At 39.0% G+C, this 15,029-nt stretch overlaps 2 protein-coding genes across 2 annotated transcripts in view; one reads left to right on the top strand and one right to left on the bottom strand.

The window, feature by feature from the left end:
- Positions 1-406: 406 nt before the first annotated feature.
- lrrc51 (leucine rich repeat containing 51) lies at positions 407-3,240 on the bottom strand. Its single transcript, XM_024276468.2, has 4 exons — positions 3,083-3,240; positions 1,678-1,883; positions 1,410-1,558; positions 407-831 (listed from the first exon to the last, which is right to left on the bottom strand). The coding sequence occupies exons 1-4, from the start codon at positions 3,132-3,134 to the stop codon at positions 705-707; spliced, it is 534 nt and encodes a 177-aa protein (XP_024132236.1). The 5' UTR covers positions 3,135-3,240; the 3' UTR covers positions 407-704.
- Positions 3,241-3,775: 535 nt separating this feature from the next.
- numa1 (nuclear mitotic apparatus protein 1) overlaps positions 3,776-15,029 on the top strand; it is a gene marked incomplete in the record, with an annotated part of 17,820 nt that continues 6,566 nt past the window's right edge. Inside the window, 15 exon segments of the mRNA XM_036214802.1 lie at positions 3,776-4,085; positions 4,364-4,431; positions 4,518-4,603; positions 4,687-4,760; positions 5,832-5,920; positions 6,002-6,076; positions 6,489-6,582; positions 6,671-6,812; positions 7,543-7,682; positions 8,133-8,244; positions 8,369-8,486; positions 9,285-9,425; positions 10,342-10,455; positions 10,543-14,250; positions 14,345-14,554. Coding sequence (XP_036070695.1) covers positions 4,396-4,431; positions 4,518-4,603; positions 4,687-4,760; positions 5,832-5,920; positions 6,002-6,076; positions 6,489-6,582; positions 6,671-6,812; positions 7,543-7,682; positions 8,133-8,244; positions 8,369-8,486; positions 9,285-9,425; positions 10,342-10,455; positions 10,543-14,250; positions 14,345-14,554 — 5,139 coding nt within the window.

The raw sequence follows: 15,029 nt of genomic DNA, 5'->3' as shown, positions 1-15,029 counted from the left end.
TTTTTTCTGAAGTAGTTTTCCAATGATGTATGAGAGGCTAGGAAGCAAAGATCTTTAGGAGGACTTTAAATTTGTAGAATGTAAAGGTGATTTTTTTTTGTGGAAAATGTTTTCCTTTTTTCATACTGTGTTTTAAAAATTAGAATATTGCCAAATTTCACACTTAACAAAAATGTCTGCCTAGCCATATGTCCTGCGGCCATCCCATAATATTTTAATATTTTTTTTGGAGGGGGTTAGGGAGGTCATTCACTATGCCCAAAGTAAATTTTTACCGGGTACTAAGAATATGAAAATGTTGTTACGTTTTTGAGTATGTGGCACTTTTTCAAAGGTGCAGAAAGAAAGAAGAATGGTGAAAACAATCTGGCCCTTGCAGTCCAGAAGAAGAATTTCAATAACAAAATGGTCCAAAAATGTACATTTATTCAAAAAGAATGTACAACGTTATTGTTTTATAAACTTAACATTCTGAACTTTCTGTAGCAGAGAGCATCGCAAAGTTGAAGTTTTGAGCTCTGGATTTAAAATTGATTTACAGTCTCAACTCTGCGGCTGTTTAAAGTCTGGTAATTTGGAAAATTTCTTCAGGTTTCCCAAAAATTTATCAAATTTGAAGAAGTTTGTTAAAACTACAAGAAGATCTGACAACTTAACATTCACAGCACATCCCTCCTTGAGTCAGGATTTCTCTGGATCTGCAGTCACTGGCGGTTGTCCTCACTGCGGGTCCTGCTTCGATGCCTCATCTTTGCCAAAACGCGCTCCTGGCTCGTCACTGCACTGAAGTCCATTGACTTTAAGCGAGGCAATGCACAAATCACTCGATTTCTGCAGAGAGGACAAGAGAAACCATTGAAAGTATATCAAGCTTTATTCTGATAGGCTAAAAACCGCATTTATCATGCATACACCAGCGATATCGGCTAATTCCATGTAACCTTTTGTGTAACGTGTCATTGGAAGTGTCTTCAAATGCTGCTGCTGCACAGACGGACATGAATCTGATCTGCATTTGAGCACCTGTTGCCGAGTTATGCTTTCCGAGCACTCGAGTTCCAAGTACCTGACCCCTCACTTTAACTGTGTAACAGTATGAAGTGCTAACGGTTTATATTTAGTTCCATTATACGACTCTTTGCAGTTCTTACTGTAAGACTGCACAAGCTAACTCAAATGCTGAAGAACAAAAGGGAGTTCTGGTAAGAATCATTAATAAAAAGAAAATATCCATCTGCTCCTGTTTCACAATGACATGAATCAAGAAATATTTAAGTTAAGCTTAATTTTAGTCTTCCATCATGAGAAAAATGCTTTAAGAACGTGTTAAAAACATTATTTTCATTCGCCTTTAAAGATGATTCGAAGCATTTACAATGGAAAATGCATCTGAAAACAATAATCTGTACCTATACGTCTTGTTGGTTTCTATGGGGTTCCCATGTAAAGTGATGGAGTGAAGATGCTGAAGCTCCCCCAGCCTCTCCACCTCTGACAGAATATGAATGTTGTTCCCATGAAGATACAGCACGCGCAGTTCATGCAGCCTGCATAAGATCTGGAGCATGAATATTACAGATATAAATAGATTGCAGACAAAAACAAGATTAAAAAATGCAAAAAAACTGCTGGATTGTTCTTTGGTGAGTTAAGACAGGAGAAGGACGAGCTGCTCACCTGGTCAATGTGGGTAATCTTGTTGAAGGAAAGATCAAGCCAAGCAAGGCGAGCAGGCTCTGCGAGGAAATGACTAACAGTTCTCTCAAGGTCAAGCAAGTCGGTAATGTTGTTGTTACTCAGGCGCAGAGAACAACACAAATATTTGTTCTCTGAGTTTCTTTTTACAGGCCGAAGGCTGCTTCTGGGTTCCTCTGTCCAAGCATCTGAAAAGACACGCGCAAATTTAAATGAAAAATGTCACCTTCATTTCTTTGAGTTTACTTAAAATATGTGTCACAGAGCACCAATAAGGAAACTTTTTTGTCTTTTTAATAAAAGTAATTTGTTATGTTTTTAGTAAACCTAAATTAATTTTGAAATCACCAGAAAAAGAGGCTGAATTGATTTAAAAAGAATTTGATGTTTGATATCTGATGAAAGTAAACAAAAGGGGTATGACAATTCATTTTCATAACATTTCTATGAATATCATAATTTGTAGTTGATGATACGAGAACATTATTAAAACATTATACCACACTGTGGTCAGGTCTTTGTCTGACACATTTAGGACTGTAATAATGGTTGGTCATTTTTTTCTTGCCATCACCAGTGTGTTGTGCATTGTGATGACACTTCATTGTTTTTATGTTATAGTAAAATAAACCTACCGTGTTTCAATTCAAATGGTGTTTTCCAGGATCAATATAATCGATTTATTTCATTTTGCTGGAAGCTCAATTTAATTAATGACTTGCCTCAGACAGATTGATATGGTTGGATCATAGGAAAAGAAATCAATTAAGTAAGTTAATAATTAGTCTCCTAACAAACAGTAATTCTTAATATGTCACACACAGGGCCAATATTCATGGATTACTGGCAATTTATTTTACGTAAATATACATTTATGTAATTTGATTTAACAACTATTTCAACATGCATTTTTAAATGAATTATTTTTATTCTGATCTGAGTAAATTGAGATGTTTACTAAAATATGATATAAAATACTATACTTACAAAACATTACAATTCCTTGTGTATTATTATCAAAGGAAATAAAACACTAATTATCCTTTTTACTCCACAATTCTGCTTATTTTTTTTTTATATATCTGACACCAGAATTAATACTACTGAGTCTGGATATTTTTTTCTTTATTTGAAAAATGAAATATTCTAAATTTGTAGATAAATCTAACCCATCTTGCAAAAACGCTGTTGGCATAAACAAATCTTTCACAGGAGTTTCAAGTTAGCCCACACTTTTTCAATAGATAGTCTGTTGGAAAACTTTTGAAAGTTCCTATTTAAAAAACAAAAGAAAATTAAAAGAATTAACATATGCTAAATGTGACAAATTAAAAAACTAAACCAAACAGCAAAAACAAGAGAAACAAAACAAAGTACAAAATACAACCTGTTAACTTGCTGATGTTTTTAAAAGATAGATCAACGGGGCCTCCAAACATGATCACCTGATGATGTCAGTCCAATCTGTTTATCAAAAAGTAAAAGTGACTTTCTGCCCACTTCAGTTTTTCCAAACACAACAGTTTCTATGGAAACAAGGTAATGCATCTTGGGAGTTGTAGTTGTGTATTTGTGTTGAGCACATAGACTGTAATAATAAGTCTATGGTTGAGCACTTGAATCCCCTAAATAATAATAAGAATAATAATTACATATTTTTAAATGATTTTTTTAAAATATAATGATTATGTCGCTGTTTAATGTTCTGACAAATCATAGCAAATAAATTGTTCAACCATAAAACGCTTGTTTAAAAAAAAGAAGTAGTGTCAATCTAAAACTTTTTTGGGGAAGAATTGGCTTCCTTAACTGAACTACAGTATGATGTTTAGGATAACCTAACAACTGCCAACATTTATATTAAATTCAATCATAATTGGCATCATATTAGAAAATATATTAGAATAAATCTTCATAAAAATAAATTTTTCCCATGCTGAGTTTTACTTTGACTAATATTAATACATGCCCCCTCCCCCAAAAATTATTATTATTATTATTAATAAGAATTATTATTATTATTATTATTATTATTATTATTATACGTGAATTATAACTATAACTGGAATGACTGGAACTAGTTCGGGAACTAAAAATAAAACAAATTAACAAATAATATAACAATGTCCTGTAAAGTTAAAAAAAAAAGTACTCTGTGAGATGATGACGTAAAGAGACTTCCTGGATTGTGGACCAATCACAAACCCAGTTTGCACGAGGGGCTTGCCGTGCAATCGGATTGGTCTATTTAATCTCTCGCGTTCTTTTTCAAATTTGTGTTACGTTAATCCTGGAGATGAGCATTTCTTACCAGTCGCTAAACGTAAACAGTCTCGTCACCTTTGAATAGTTTACACCGAGGGAAAGAACAAATAGAGGCCAGTTCTCAGGTAAGCAACTACGTTTATATGTACTGATTTTAGCAGTCGAGTTGTGTACATTGAACGTTTCTTAGCTAACGTCGCAACGTCGTTAGCTTAATTTTTTAAGTTAGCTTTAATTTACAACCAGATTGTTGCTCTAATTATTTAACAATTAAAAAACAAAAAGGTGATGTCACACATTTTATTAGAATGCGGCTTGCTTAATATCGATAATAGTAAGATCTTTTCTCTGATTTATTGTGCTTAGTTAGTGTAATCTCAGATTGACTTGATTTATTTTTCAGGTTGAAAGCCCGTAAGGGTCAAGTTCGACAAAATGGTCAACCAGGGTGTTAAAGCTCTTCTCCGCTGGGTAAACTATGACTTACCTGTTCTAAAAATTTTTTTAACGGATTATTTTCTTTGATTACAAGATAAAAAAACAACTTTTGTCTGCAGGTCAGTGTCAGTCACTCTGTTTCTGAAGAAGTGACCATAAATGATTTTCAGGACGGGCTAGTCCTGCTAAAACTCATTAATATGTTGTAAGTAGAAGAAACTTGCAAATATTTTTGTGCAATTAATGTTAAAATGTCCCTGTTTTAACCTGAATGTTGTCTCACATCAGGGGGAAAGAGCCTGTCTGCAGCCTCAGTGACTCCATTGAGGATCGATACAGACTCATATCAGACTTTTTGGAAAGTGAGTTTCTTTCCTTGCACTTTATTTATATGGCGGCTGAACTGTTGACTGTATATAGGGAACTGGAATGAGTGATCCCTCCCCTGTCACATTCCAGATATTAGTACCCAGTGGTTCCAAGAAGCCAAAATCCCATAAACTTCTATAGAGAGATAAACGGAAATTACTCAGTCATTCTATTTGTCTGAATACCCATTCTCACCATGATACCTTTTTTAGAATGCACTCTTGATAATCAAAAAAAAAAAAAATTATTATATTTTTATTAAGTTATAAACTGGCCAATCAGGTGCCTTAATAAAAGTAGGTGCCTTGAACGTTTAAAGTGTTTGACAGATTCCCCTAAGCCCACTGTCAGTGGAAGCAGGGTGGCCTTCAAACGTGCTCACTACTGACTGGAGAGGGTGGTCACTATAGAAATTTATACTAAGACCGCCACAGACCAATCACTGCCTACTGAGGACATCTGTTTTCAACATGGTGACGGACTAATTGCGGGAAAATGGCGGCTGAATTGATAGATTCACTGAAGTTAGTTATTGTCCATGTTTGATGTCACATTCACTCTGTCCAGTTCTTTATGTACAACAAGACTGTGGTCAAACAAGGCTTTGGACATAAAGACATTCAAACAGTATTCAAAGGGATAGCACAGTCCAAAAGTAACCTAGAAAGATACATATAAGTTAGCAAAAATATATAGGAACGCAGTTAAAAAACAAAATAAAAGAGCAGCTGGGCAGTCCAATTTCTTAAAAATATATGGTGAAGATTCCTGCTGAACACTCCATGGTCACTCGGTCCATAACTGTGGTGCACAGAATGAAAAATTAGAGACATAAAGTTAAAAACAGATTTTTTAAATATATTTTTTTCAGCAATAATAGCATCAAGAGTTTTTGTTGGTTATATAATGTCTGATTTCAGGCCTTCTTTGATATCATTACACATCCCTAGATTGTTTTTTTCTATTTGTAGTCTGTTATATATATTTTTCCCAGATGTGTAACCTTTCACTCATTTTACTTTTCTCAGCTTTTTCTATTTTTTAATTAATTACATATTTTTTAGATGAATGCAGATTTTGTCCCACTGAAGGCACTAAAATATCTATGGACAACATAAGAGATGGCGACAACCCAACTGTTGAACTTGCAAAGGTAAATGAGTACAAACAGGTGATAGAACGGCTGATGAGAAAAAATCTTTTCTGATGTTTTTCTGTATTTCTTCTTAACTAGGTGCTGCTGTTGCTGGTCTACTACGATATGATGAATGAACGCTGCACTCTAAACATGCTGGGAAGTGAGGTGGAAGTAAGCTGTTTATTCTGTTCCCTTTTGAATTTTAAAGACCCACTCTGATGAAAATTGTGTTTTTAGCATTTTCTTGTGCCTTTTTTTATCATGATGTAGGACATATTTGAAGAACATTAAGCTTAAATTGCATTTCTGAGTATTTCTTTTAATCAAATTGCTGACAAAAAAACCTAATTTGAAAAAGATCGTATCTGTGATGTAAGAAATACCCTTGGTGATCCACAAGCTCTCTTCTCTGCTCTATTCTGGTGCATCTACTTGTAGATGACTAGATAATTAAAAGACCACTGGGAATGATTTTATGATTTCGGTGAAGTTCTACTCAGATTCTGGTGTTTACTGTGATCTAATAAACAGTTTTTTGCTACAATTTTATGGGATCATAATGTACTGTTTTCCCCCCTGTAAGAGAGAACTGGCATACCTCACTTGCTCTTTTGTAATGGATAAGGAGGGCTCCGTTTACCTGAGTGACAGACTGGACTCCTACTTGGCACAAAAATGTAAGCCACAAACTTATTTACCTCGATTTCATTAAGGATGTTTTTCTCACGCTTTTTTTATTCAACAATTTGTATTTTTTTTTCTCAGATATGCCTGCCTCCCATAAGATCTTGAATGATTCAGCAACCCCCTCCACCACCCTGTTCTCGGATGACAACTCTCCTGTTTGTCAGCGCAGACAGAGAATCACTTTTGTTGATATGGAAACGGTAGCATCTTCTTCAGTCAGGTATCAGTTCAAAATTATCAAATGTTTTTTTTTTGTTTGTTTTTAATAAATATTACTGAAGAATAGAACTGCTTGACTCTGGTCCTGTGATCCTGTTCTGCTTTCTGTGGATCCAGGATGGGCTGTAGATCTGTAGGACCAGGGTTGGGCAGCCCTGCTGTAAAAGGCCACTAGAGACCCACTCCAATCATCTTTTGATTTATTGTAAAAGTATTTCCATAGTAGCAGTCTATATGTAGTTTTTAGCCAAAATCACAAAACTTCTGTAATGTTCTACAACATGGTTTCTGCAGTACTTCGTAGAAATTCATAGTTGGAAATGGTTTATTTAAAGATATCAATGCCAGAAAAATGCATGAACAAGACAACCAACAGAGGTGTATTTCCACACAAACAAATATCAAACATAGGATAATTAGGCATACAATTGATTGGAAAATACTCATATGTTCACCAAGTACTGAATGCAATTCTTGTTACTTGCAAATAAATATATTTGTTCTTTTTTATATAGAAAATGACACAATGAACCTATTAACTATTAAGATTGTCACAAGAAGTTCAGTAGATTGCGTGAAGGAGACTTGTTAGATCCCACCCCTGCTCTATCAAGCACTATTTTCATTGGAGTGGGTCTTTAAGAGGAAGGCTTGATCTATTTGAGCTTCACATCGGACACAAAAAGAAAAGCCATTTAATCCTTTCTGCTCATCTGATTTTGTTTCTACAGCAAGTCTCCTTTGGCAGAAATTATGAACACGCCAAAATTTCAGATGAGGAAGATGAAGCTGCAGCTGGTCAAAGAGAGGGAGTATAGAGACAGCTTGACCAAAGAGTTGGACAGCAAGCTTTCCCTCATCACGGAGAGAGGTATCTCCTACAGGTGTTGACTGTATACGGGAACTGGACAGTGTGAGTGTGACATAACGATAGGTTTACTTCCAGCTCCAACCAAAGGAAGTCAATTTAGACGTCATTTTTTTCATGATATGGTCATTTTAGAACCATATCTTGTCAGTAGCCCACTTTTATTGAGGCATCTGATTGGTTAGTTTATAACTTGAACTAGAGAAACAATTTGGATTATTAAGAACCTGTTAAAAAATGCAGAATGAGATTTCTGAAAAATAGAACAAGTAAAAGCTGTTAATTTATCAATAGAAGTCTATGAGATTTTGGCTACTTGGAGCAAGCAGGTACTTTCTTTTTAGAACTCTGGGGAAAGGGGCACTCAGTCCAGTTCTCATATGCTTGTAGCACAACGTATTAAATTTGATATGTGAGAGATTAGAGTTTGCTTTGACGCTCTTGTTCTTACAGAGTCTCATATCAGTCAGCTGCAGTATCGCCTGGATAAGCTGAAAGAGGAGCAGAGTGAAGAGGAGGTGGCCATCAGGAAACAAATCAACGAGCTTGAGACCAAGAATGACATGTTGGTACCCACTCAGTTCATTTTTGATGCATTTTTAGAGTAGTTAACAGACTTCCCAACATGGGCCTTCGCACAGATATGTAGCACAAAAACTGAAATAAAATTGATCTGTATTTCCTCTTAGGCTGCAAACACGTCTTAATGAGATGCTAAAGGAAAACAAGGAGCTCAAACTGACCTCGTCTCAATCGGAGCGACAAGTGGATGAGCTAATGGAGGAAAACGGTTCACTCTCTTCTCAGGTAAAACGACAACTAAATGAAATTTCAAATCCTGTTAAATAAAGAATTTTCTAATTCTTCCCTTTGATCACATTCCACTAATTTTATGTTTTAGTCAACTTCTTTTTGCTTAGCTTTAAAGCCCTACTTCAACTACATATTATTTTTTGTCTTAAAATCCTTCCCAGTGGTCTTTTAATTATGATTATATAGTTTTTAGCCAAAATAAATAAATCTGTCATTTTTTTAAGACAATTTTTTGCAGCATAGCAGGACCACAACCCAGAAATTCTCATCTGGGTTGTGTTTACACCCTTTGTTTACACTTTCTCCCGCTAGCTTTAGCCCCTCACAAGCCCAAGCTAACATTAGCACAGCAAACATAAAGGGCAAGTATAATCAGTGCTGTCCAGACGGGCAGTTTTGACCCAGATCAAGAAGATGAAGACGTTAATGGATCTATTTGTCTGCTAGTGGATGCATCAGAACTGGGGTGCAGAAGTGGAGAGTGTCAGTTGCTGGGTCATAAACTTGAATTTTTTCAAATCACAGGATTTCATCTGCTCTTGATCCAATGGGATTTGAATAAAGAAATATTCAGAAACAGTTTTAATCTTAACTTCCTTCATATATGTCATCAGAAAAATGCTAAAAGAAGATGCCAAAAACACGATCATCCTTGGAGTTGGTCTTTAAAGAGGCTTTTTTTTTTTTAGTTGAATATTTTTTGTTATTTTTTTACATGTCCATGTGCATCATGAAGTTTGAAGATAAACCTGTATTTGCTTTGTTAAAACTCTTTTTCAAATGTTTTCTCAGATGAGAGCTGTGTGTTCACAGCTGGCCCTGTTTGAGGAGGAAGTTGGTCGACTCACAGAGAGTCAAACTTCTGCTAACGAGGAATGGAAAACCAAAACCAACCAGCTGGAGTCGGAACTCAACCAAGTGACGGCCCAGAAGGTAGATTTCAGCTTAGAAAAAGAGGCAGACTTTACATTCATAAGCTGTTAAAGATGAAGGAAACCAGATGTTAATGTTGGTAAAAAAAAAGATGGTGTGAAGGAACCGTATGGGGGAGTGAAGGGCTTTGAAGGTGAAGGAGTTTTTAAGTCAATTCTACATTTGACCTGAGGCCAGTAGAGCTGGAAGGTGTGTGTGTGGGTAACTACCCAAGCAGATGAGTTTTCAGCTAGTTGGGGCTTGTTGAGAGATTTTTGGGGGAGAGCGACGAGAGCAGAGCAGATGAAAATAAGATTCTTATGCTGTCAAGTCTAGAAAAAATAAAGGTTAAATGAAAGTAAAATCAGTTAAAATTGTTATAAAAGACAAATGTAACACTTATGATTCAGCATTGCAAATATTTTAAAGCTACAATATATAAGTAAATGGTTTATTGGCTATAAAAACATAAATGAAGCAATTTCTAAACATTGGTGTAGAAATTTGCAGCTTTCGCTGTGTTTTAGTCTGGTAGAAGTCTGCATATCATGAAAAAACATTTTAGAGTCGTAAACCGCAGCAAAATACAGCATCAGTTTGAGCAGGAGGTGCACAAAAATACATCTACTTTACATTAAAACTCTGATAAACTGGATTAGATGCAAGTTTGCCTATCTGAGAAGGTGTAAGGACAAAGCTGCGATTAATACAACAAACCACCAACACCCAAAGCATTAACACACTACTTGAGGGTTGGTATTATCTACTGCTGATTACCTGGTTGGCAGGTAGGTTGAAAAAACATGGACACCGGCCCTCGAGGCCTTGAGTTTGACCCGCACTAAAGCTTCTGACCTATGAAGTAGCATCTTCCTTATGCCAACACCAATACTGTTCTGTTGTCTTTGTTGAGCCCCTCTACGTCATTCTCTCATAGGATTTTCTCGCTGAACAAATTGAGATCCTCCAAGGCAAGATTTCCTGCTTGGAGGAAGAGCTGAGAAGAGTCGATGAGGAGGTTGTTGGGGAAAACATGGGTCCAGTCATGGAGGTAAAACAGCTTTACAGTCAAAGTTCTGCTTTACAGGAATGCTTGCTCTTAATTGGGGGTTTTCCTAAAATGTCTTCCTCTTGTTAGATTTGCCAGAGAGAAGACTTGGAGACTGAAATCCAGCATCTGAAAAATGAGCTTGAGAGCTCTCTTTGCTCATTGCAAAAAGCTGAAGTAGAAATTCAGGCCAAAAACCTCAAGATGGTTGAGTATCAACAAGAAGTTCTACATCATAAGGAGCTCCTAGAACAGCACAAGGACCACATTGAAAAACTGATTCAAGCGAAGGAGGAAACGATGGAGCAGTTGAAGCAGGACATGACCGAACAGAGCGAGGTTCTTCACAAGCAGATCCAGGAACTTGAGCTTCGCTTGGAGTCCGTGGAGCGTCAGAAAGCCGAGCAGATGAGCAGACTCCAGCAGGACATCGCCGCCCTGGAACATGAAATAGAGACGCTAAATGAGAAGCAGAAAGAGAAAGATGATCTTCTGCGCCAAACTGAAGACAACATGAAGGATCTTGAGGGAAAACTGAGCACTGCCTCTTCTCTGTTATCAGAGAAAGAGCAAAACATTAAAAACCTCTCAGAGGAAATTGAGAATCTGACAGATGAGAAGAAAAGAAGCGAAGAAGAAATTGAATCCAGAGAGGAAGCTTATACCAAACTACTTCAAGAGAAGTCTGAAGAGCAGGATGTCCTTACCAACGAAATCCAGGCTTTGACAGCACGCCTGGAGGAGCTTGGATCATCTCTAAAGCAGGCTGAGCTAGACGCTAAACATAAGGAAGACCTCATGGCTAAAACACAACAAGAGCATTCCCAGCAGAGGTGTGAACTCGAGGAGCAAATGTCCAGGTGTGAGGAGGAGATCCGAAGACTTAATGCAGAAGTGCTGGAAAAAAGCCAGTTGCTGGCTGCGCTTAGTGATGCCAGCTCTCAACGGGCCAAATCTCTGGAGCAGGAGATCGATGCCCTGACAGCCCAGCTGCAGAGCCTGACCGACTCCCTCAGGAAGGCTGAGGATCAGGCGGTGGTTCAGGAGGCCGCGCTGGCAAAGCAGCAGCAGGAAAGTGAAAAGCAGGCAGAGCTCCTGCAACAGCAGCTGTCTGCTTCAGAAGAAGAGCTGAGGAACCTGAAAGACGAGGTCCAAACCAAAGAAGAAGCAATGAACTTATTGAGAAACCAGAGCTCAGAGCAAGCGGAGCTGCTACACCAGGAGATCCACCATCTGAAGCAGCAAGTGGAGTCTTGTAGCTCCTCACTGAAGCAAGCTGAAGAGAATTTACAGTCCAAAGAAAACATGTTTACACAGGAAAAACTGGAAACCGCCAAACACCTAGAGGAGCTCCAGGTGCAGATGATGGCATCTCAAGATGAAGTGAAGAGACTCAATGTAGAGGTTGAGGCTAAGGAGGAGCAGATGGTTCAGCTGAAGATGGAGACCACTTCACAGATGGAGTTACTCCAGAAGGAGGTTGAAGCTCTGAACGAGCAAATGCAAACCGTTAATAGTTCTCTGAAGGTTGCAGAGGAGACGGTCAAAGCCAAAGAAGATCTGATGGCCAAGCAGGAGGAGGAGAACTCTTTGCAGATCCAAGAACTTAAATACAAATGTGCAGAGCTTGAAGAGGAGGTGGACGGGCTCAGACGGGACATTCAAGCGAAACAGGAGGAGGTAGAGATGCTAAAAGCTGAGAGCTCCAAGGAGAAAGAAGTATTATTGTCTGAGGTACACACTCTCCAGGAGGAGGTACGGGGTTTGAACGCCTCACTGAGGTCTTCAGCTGAGCAGACGCAAGTTCAGGAAAACCTGTTAGCCCAGAAAGAGCTCGAGCTCTCTCAGGTAAAAGAAACTTTTGGAGAGAAGATTAAAACTTCTGAAGATGAAGTTCAAAGGCTTCAGAAGGTGATCGCAGTGAAAGAGGAACAACTGGTTACCCTGGAAAAGCAAGAGGATGCACATGCAGAGTTCCTGCAACAGGAAATCACTTTCCTGAAAAGCAGGTGTGATTCTCTCGCAAAAGCTGAGGCAGAAGCTCTGAGTCGGCTCGCTGAGGTCACCAAAGAGCAGCAAGAACATGCTGATCAGGTAGAGATCCTGCAGCAGCAGCTCTCTGCTTCTGAACAAGCGTTAAAAACCAAGATACTGGAGATGCAGACTAAAGAGGAGGAGATGAGCCTGCTGAAAAATCTCAGCTCTGAACAAGCGGAACTACAACTTCAGGAAATCAAGAGCCTCCAGGAACAGGTGGAGGGACTTAGATCTTCACTTGAGACAGCTGAGGAGAGTTTAAAGTCCAAAGAAGACGCTTTAGTGGAGCAGAAAGAGTGCAGCATTCATCAGATGGAGGCACATCAAGAAGAAGTGAGGAGACTGACGTTGGAGGTGAAGGAAAAAGAGGATCTGCTGACTCAGCTGAAGACCAAAACCGCCACACACACTGACTCACTTCAGCAGGAGATTGAAGTCCTGAAGACACAAATGAAGACAATTTCTAATTCTCTAGAGATGGCTGAAGAGCAGGTCAAAGCCAAAGAAGATCTGATGGCCAAGCAGGAGGAGGAGAACAAGTTGAAGATTGAAGAACTGAACAAGAACTGTGCAGGTCTGGAGGAGGAGGTAAAAGAGCTGAAGGGCTGCATTCAGACCAGAGAGGTTGAGGTTGAAAGGTTTAAAGTTGAGAACTCCAAGGTGTCTGAAGCTCTGAACTTTGAACTCCAAACTCTCCGGGAGCAGAAGCAGAAGCTGAGCCAAATGGTTGAAGCTGCAGAGGAGCAAGTTCAGAGTAAAGAAAAGCTGCTGGCACAGAAGGAGAAGGAGTTTTCCCAAAAGGAGGAGACACTTCAGGACACAATGGCTAACTCCAAAGAGGAGATCCGAAGACTTTTGGAGCAGATCAAGGAAAATGAGGAGCAAATTGTCTCTTTAAAAGAGGAGCAAACCAAACATTCTGACATTCTCCAGCAGGAGATCAGGAGTCTAAAAATCCAATTAAATGAGGCAGGTAGCAGTCTGAGGAAGGCCGAGGAACAGATCCAGAGTCAGCAAGCAACGCTAACCAGTCAGGAACAGGACAGGAACCATCAGGTAGAGTTTATGCAAGAGCGTCTGTCTGCTGCAAAACAGGAAGTGAGAGACGTGAGAAATGAGCTCCAAGCCAAAGAAAACCAGATGCTCCTGCTAAAGACAGAAAACTCAGAGCAGACCAGTGTTTTACATCAGCAGACGGAAAACCTTCAACTCCAGATCCAGAGCCTTAAAGGAGAGGTGACGGCCATGTCTCAACAACTTCAGGTTAAAGAGGAGAAACTACAGGAAACCCAGCAGGAGTCCGTGCAGCAGATCAACCTCCTTCAGCAGCAGCTGGTCTCCGCAAATGCTGAGCTGACACAACACAAAGAAACGCTGGCTGCAAACCTCAGGATGAGAGAGGAGCTGCAGGAGCTCAGAGGTTCCTCCCTAAAGGAGAAGGAGGTCTTCATTCAAGAAAAAGAAGCTCTTATGGCCCACATACTCCAGGCAGAGAGGGATCAGAAAGCTCTGGAAAAGCAGGTTGAAGCGCTGGTCCTAGAGAAGGAGAGACTTGCTCAAAGCAACCAGGCCATCGAAAGAGAGAACGTTGCTTCTCGTAAGCTGGAGTCCCTGCAGCAGCAAGAAATCCAAATGCTGAAAATGGAAAATGAGAAGCTTTTAAGAGAGAAAGAAAAGATGGAAGAAAATGAGAAGATCAAGAGAGACCTGCAGGAGCAGCTTGCTGCCAAAGCAGAGGCTGCAGAACACTTCAAGGCTCAGGTTAGAGCAACAACCGTCACACAAATGGTGAGGAAGAAGAAGGTTAGACAGATGATCACACGGTAAAAGGTGATTTGCTATTTCATTCCTACAGATGGAGAAAGCTGTGAGTCACTACAATGGAAAGAAGCAGCTCCTTCAGAATAACCAAGAAGAAATGATGGAGCTGAAGCATTCCCTGGAGGTGAAGGAGCAGGAGGTGAAGGCCATGCAGATGGAGAAAAAGCTGCTTCAGCTGGATTTGGACAGGGCTCAAAGCAACGAGAAGAAGCTGAAGGGTACAGTGGCCAGTTTGGAGGCACAGGTTGGTGTTTACTTACCGTATTTTTCAGACTGTACGTTCCTTTGGTGTATAAGTCACAGGAGCCAAAGAAAAATGTTGTTACATTGTTTTTGAGCCATTTATTGAACAAAATACAAGACCAAGAACAGACATTTCATCTTGAAAAGCAAATCATAATAATGGAGTAGATTAAAATAATTGTATATATGTAGTATGTACGCCTCATTATCGTAATGCTACATACACCGGGCGTGTGAGTATTCAAGTACATACTAAACAGCCATTCTTGAACACACTTTTAGCATATGGTGTTCACACTAAACTGTTACTAGCGCATGTACTCTCAGTTTGAAGAGGCTTGGTTCGACCTGTCGAGGCGATTAATCTTGCTCCAGGCTTTTTCTTTAACAGGTATATTCCAATGTATGAAGGACTGAATGTCTGAATTCCTTTCATGATCCCCAACTACTAAAAAACTATATAGTGCAGGACTATC

The sequence above is a fragment of the Oryzias melastigma genome, linkage group LG13 (genome assembly GCF_002922805.2).
Source record: "Oryzias melastigma strain HK-1 linkage group LG13, ASM292280v2, whole genome shotgun sequence".
NCBI classification, from domain to species: Eukaryota; Metazoa; Chordata; class Actinopteri; order Beloniformes; family Adrianichthyidae; genus Oryzias; species Oryzias melastigma.
This window is presented reverse-complemented; position numbering and strand designations above follow the sequence as displayed.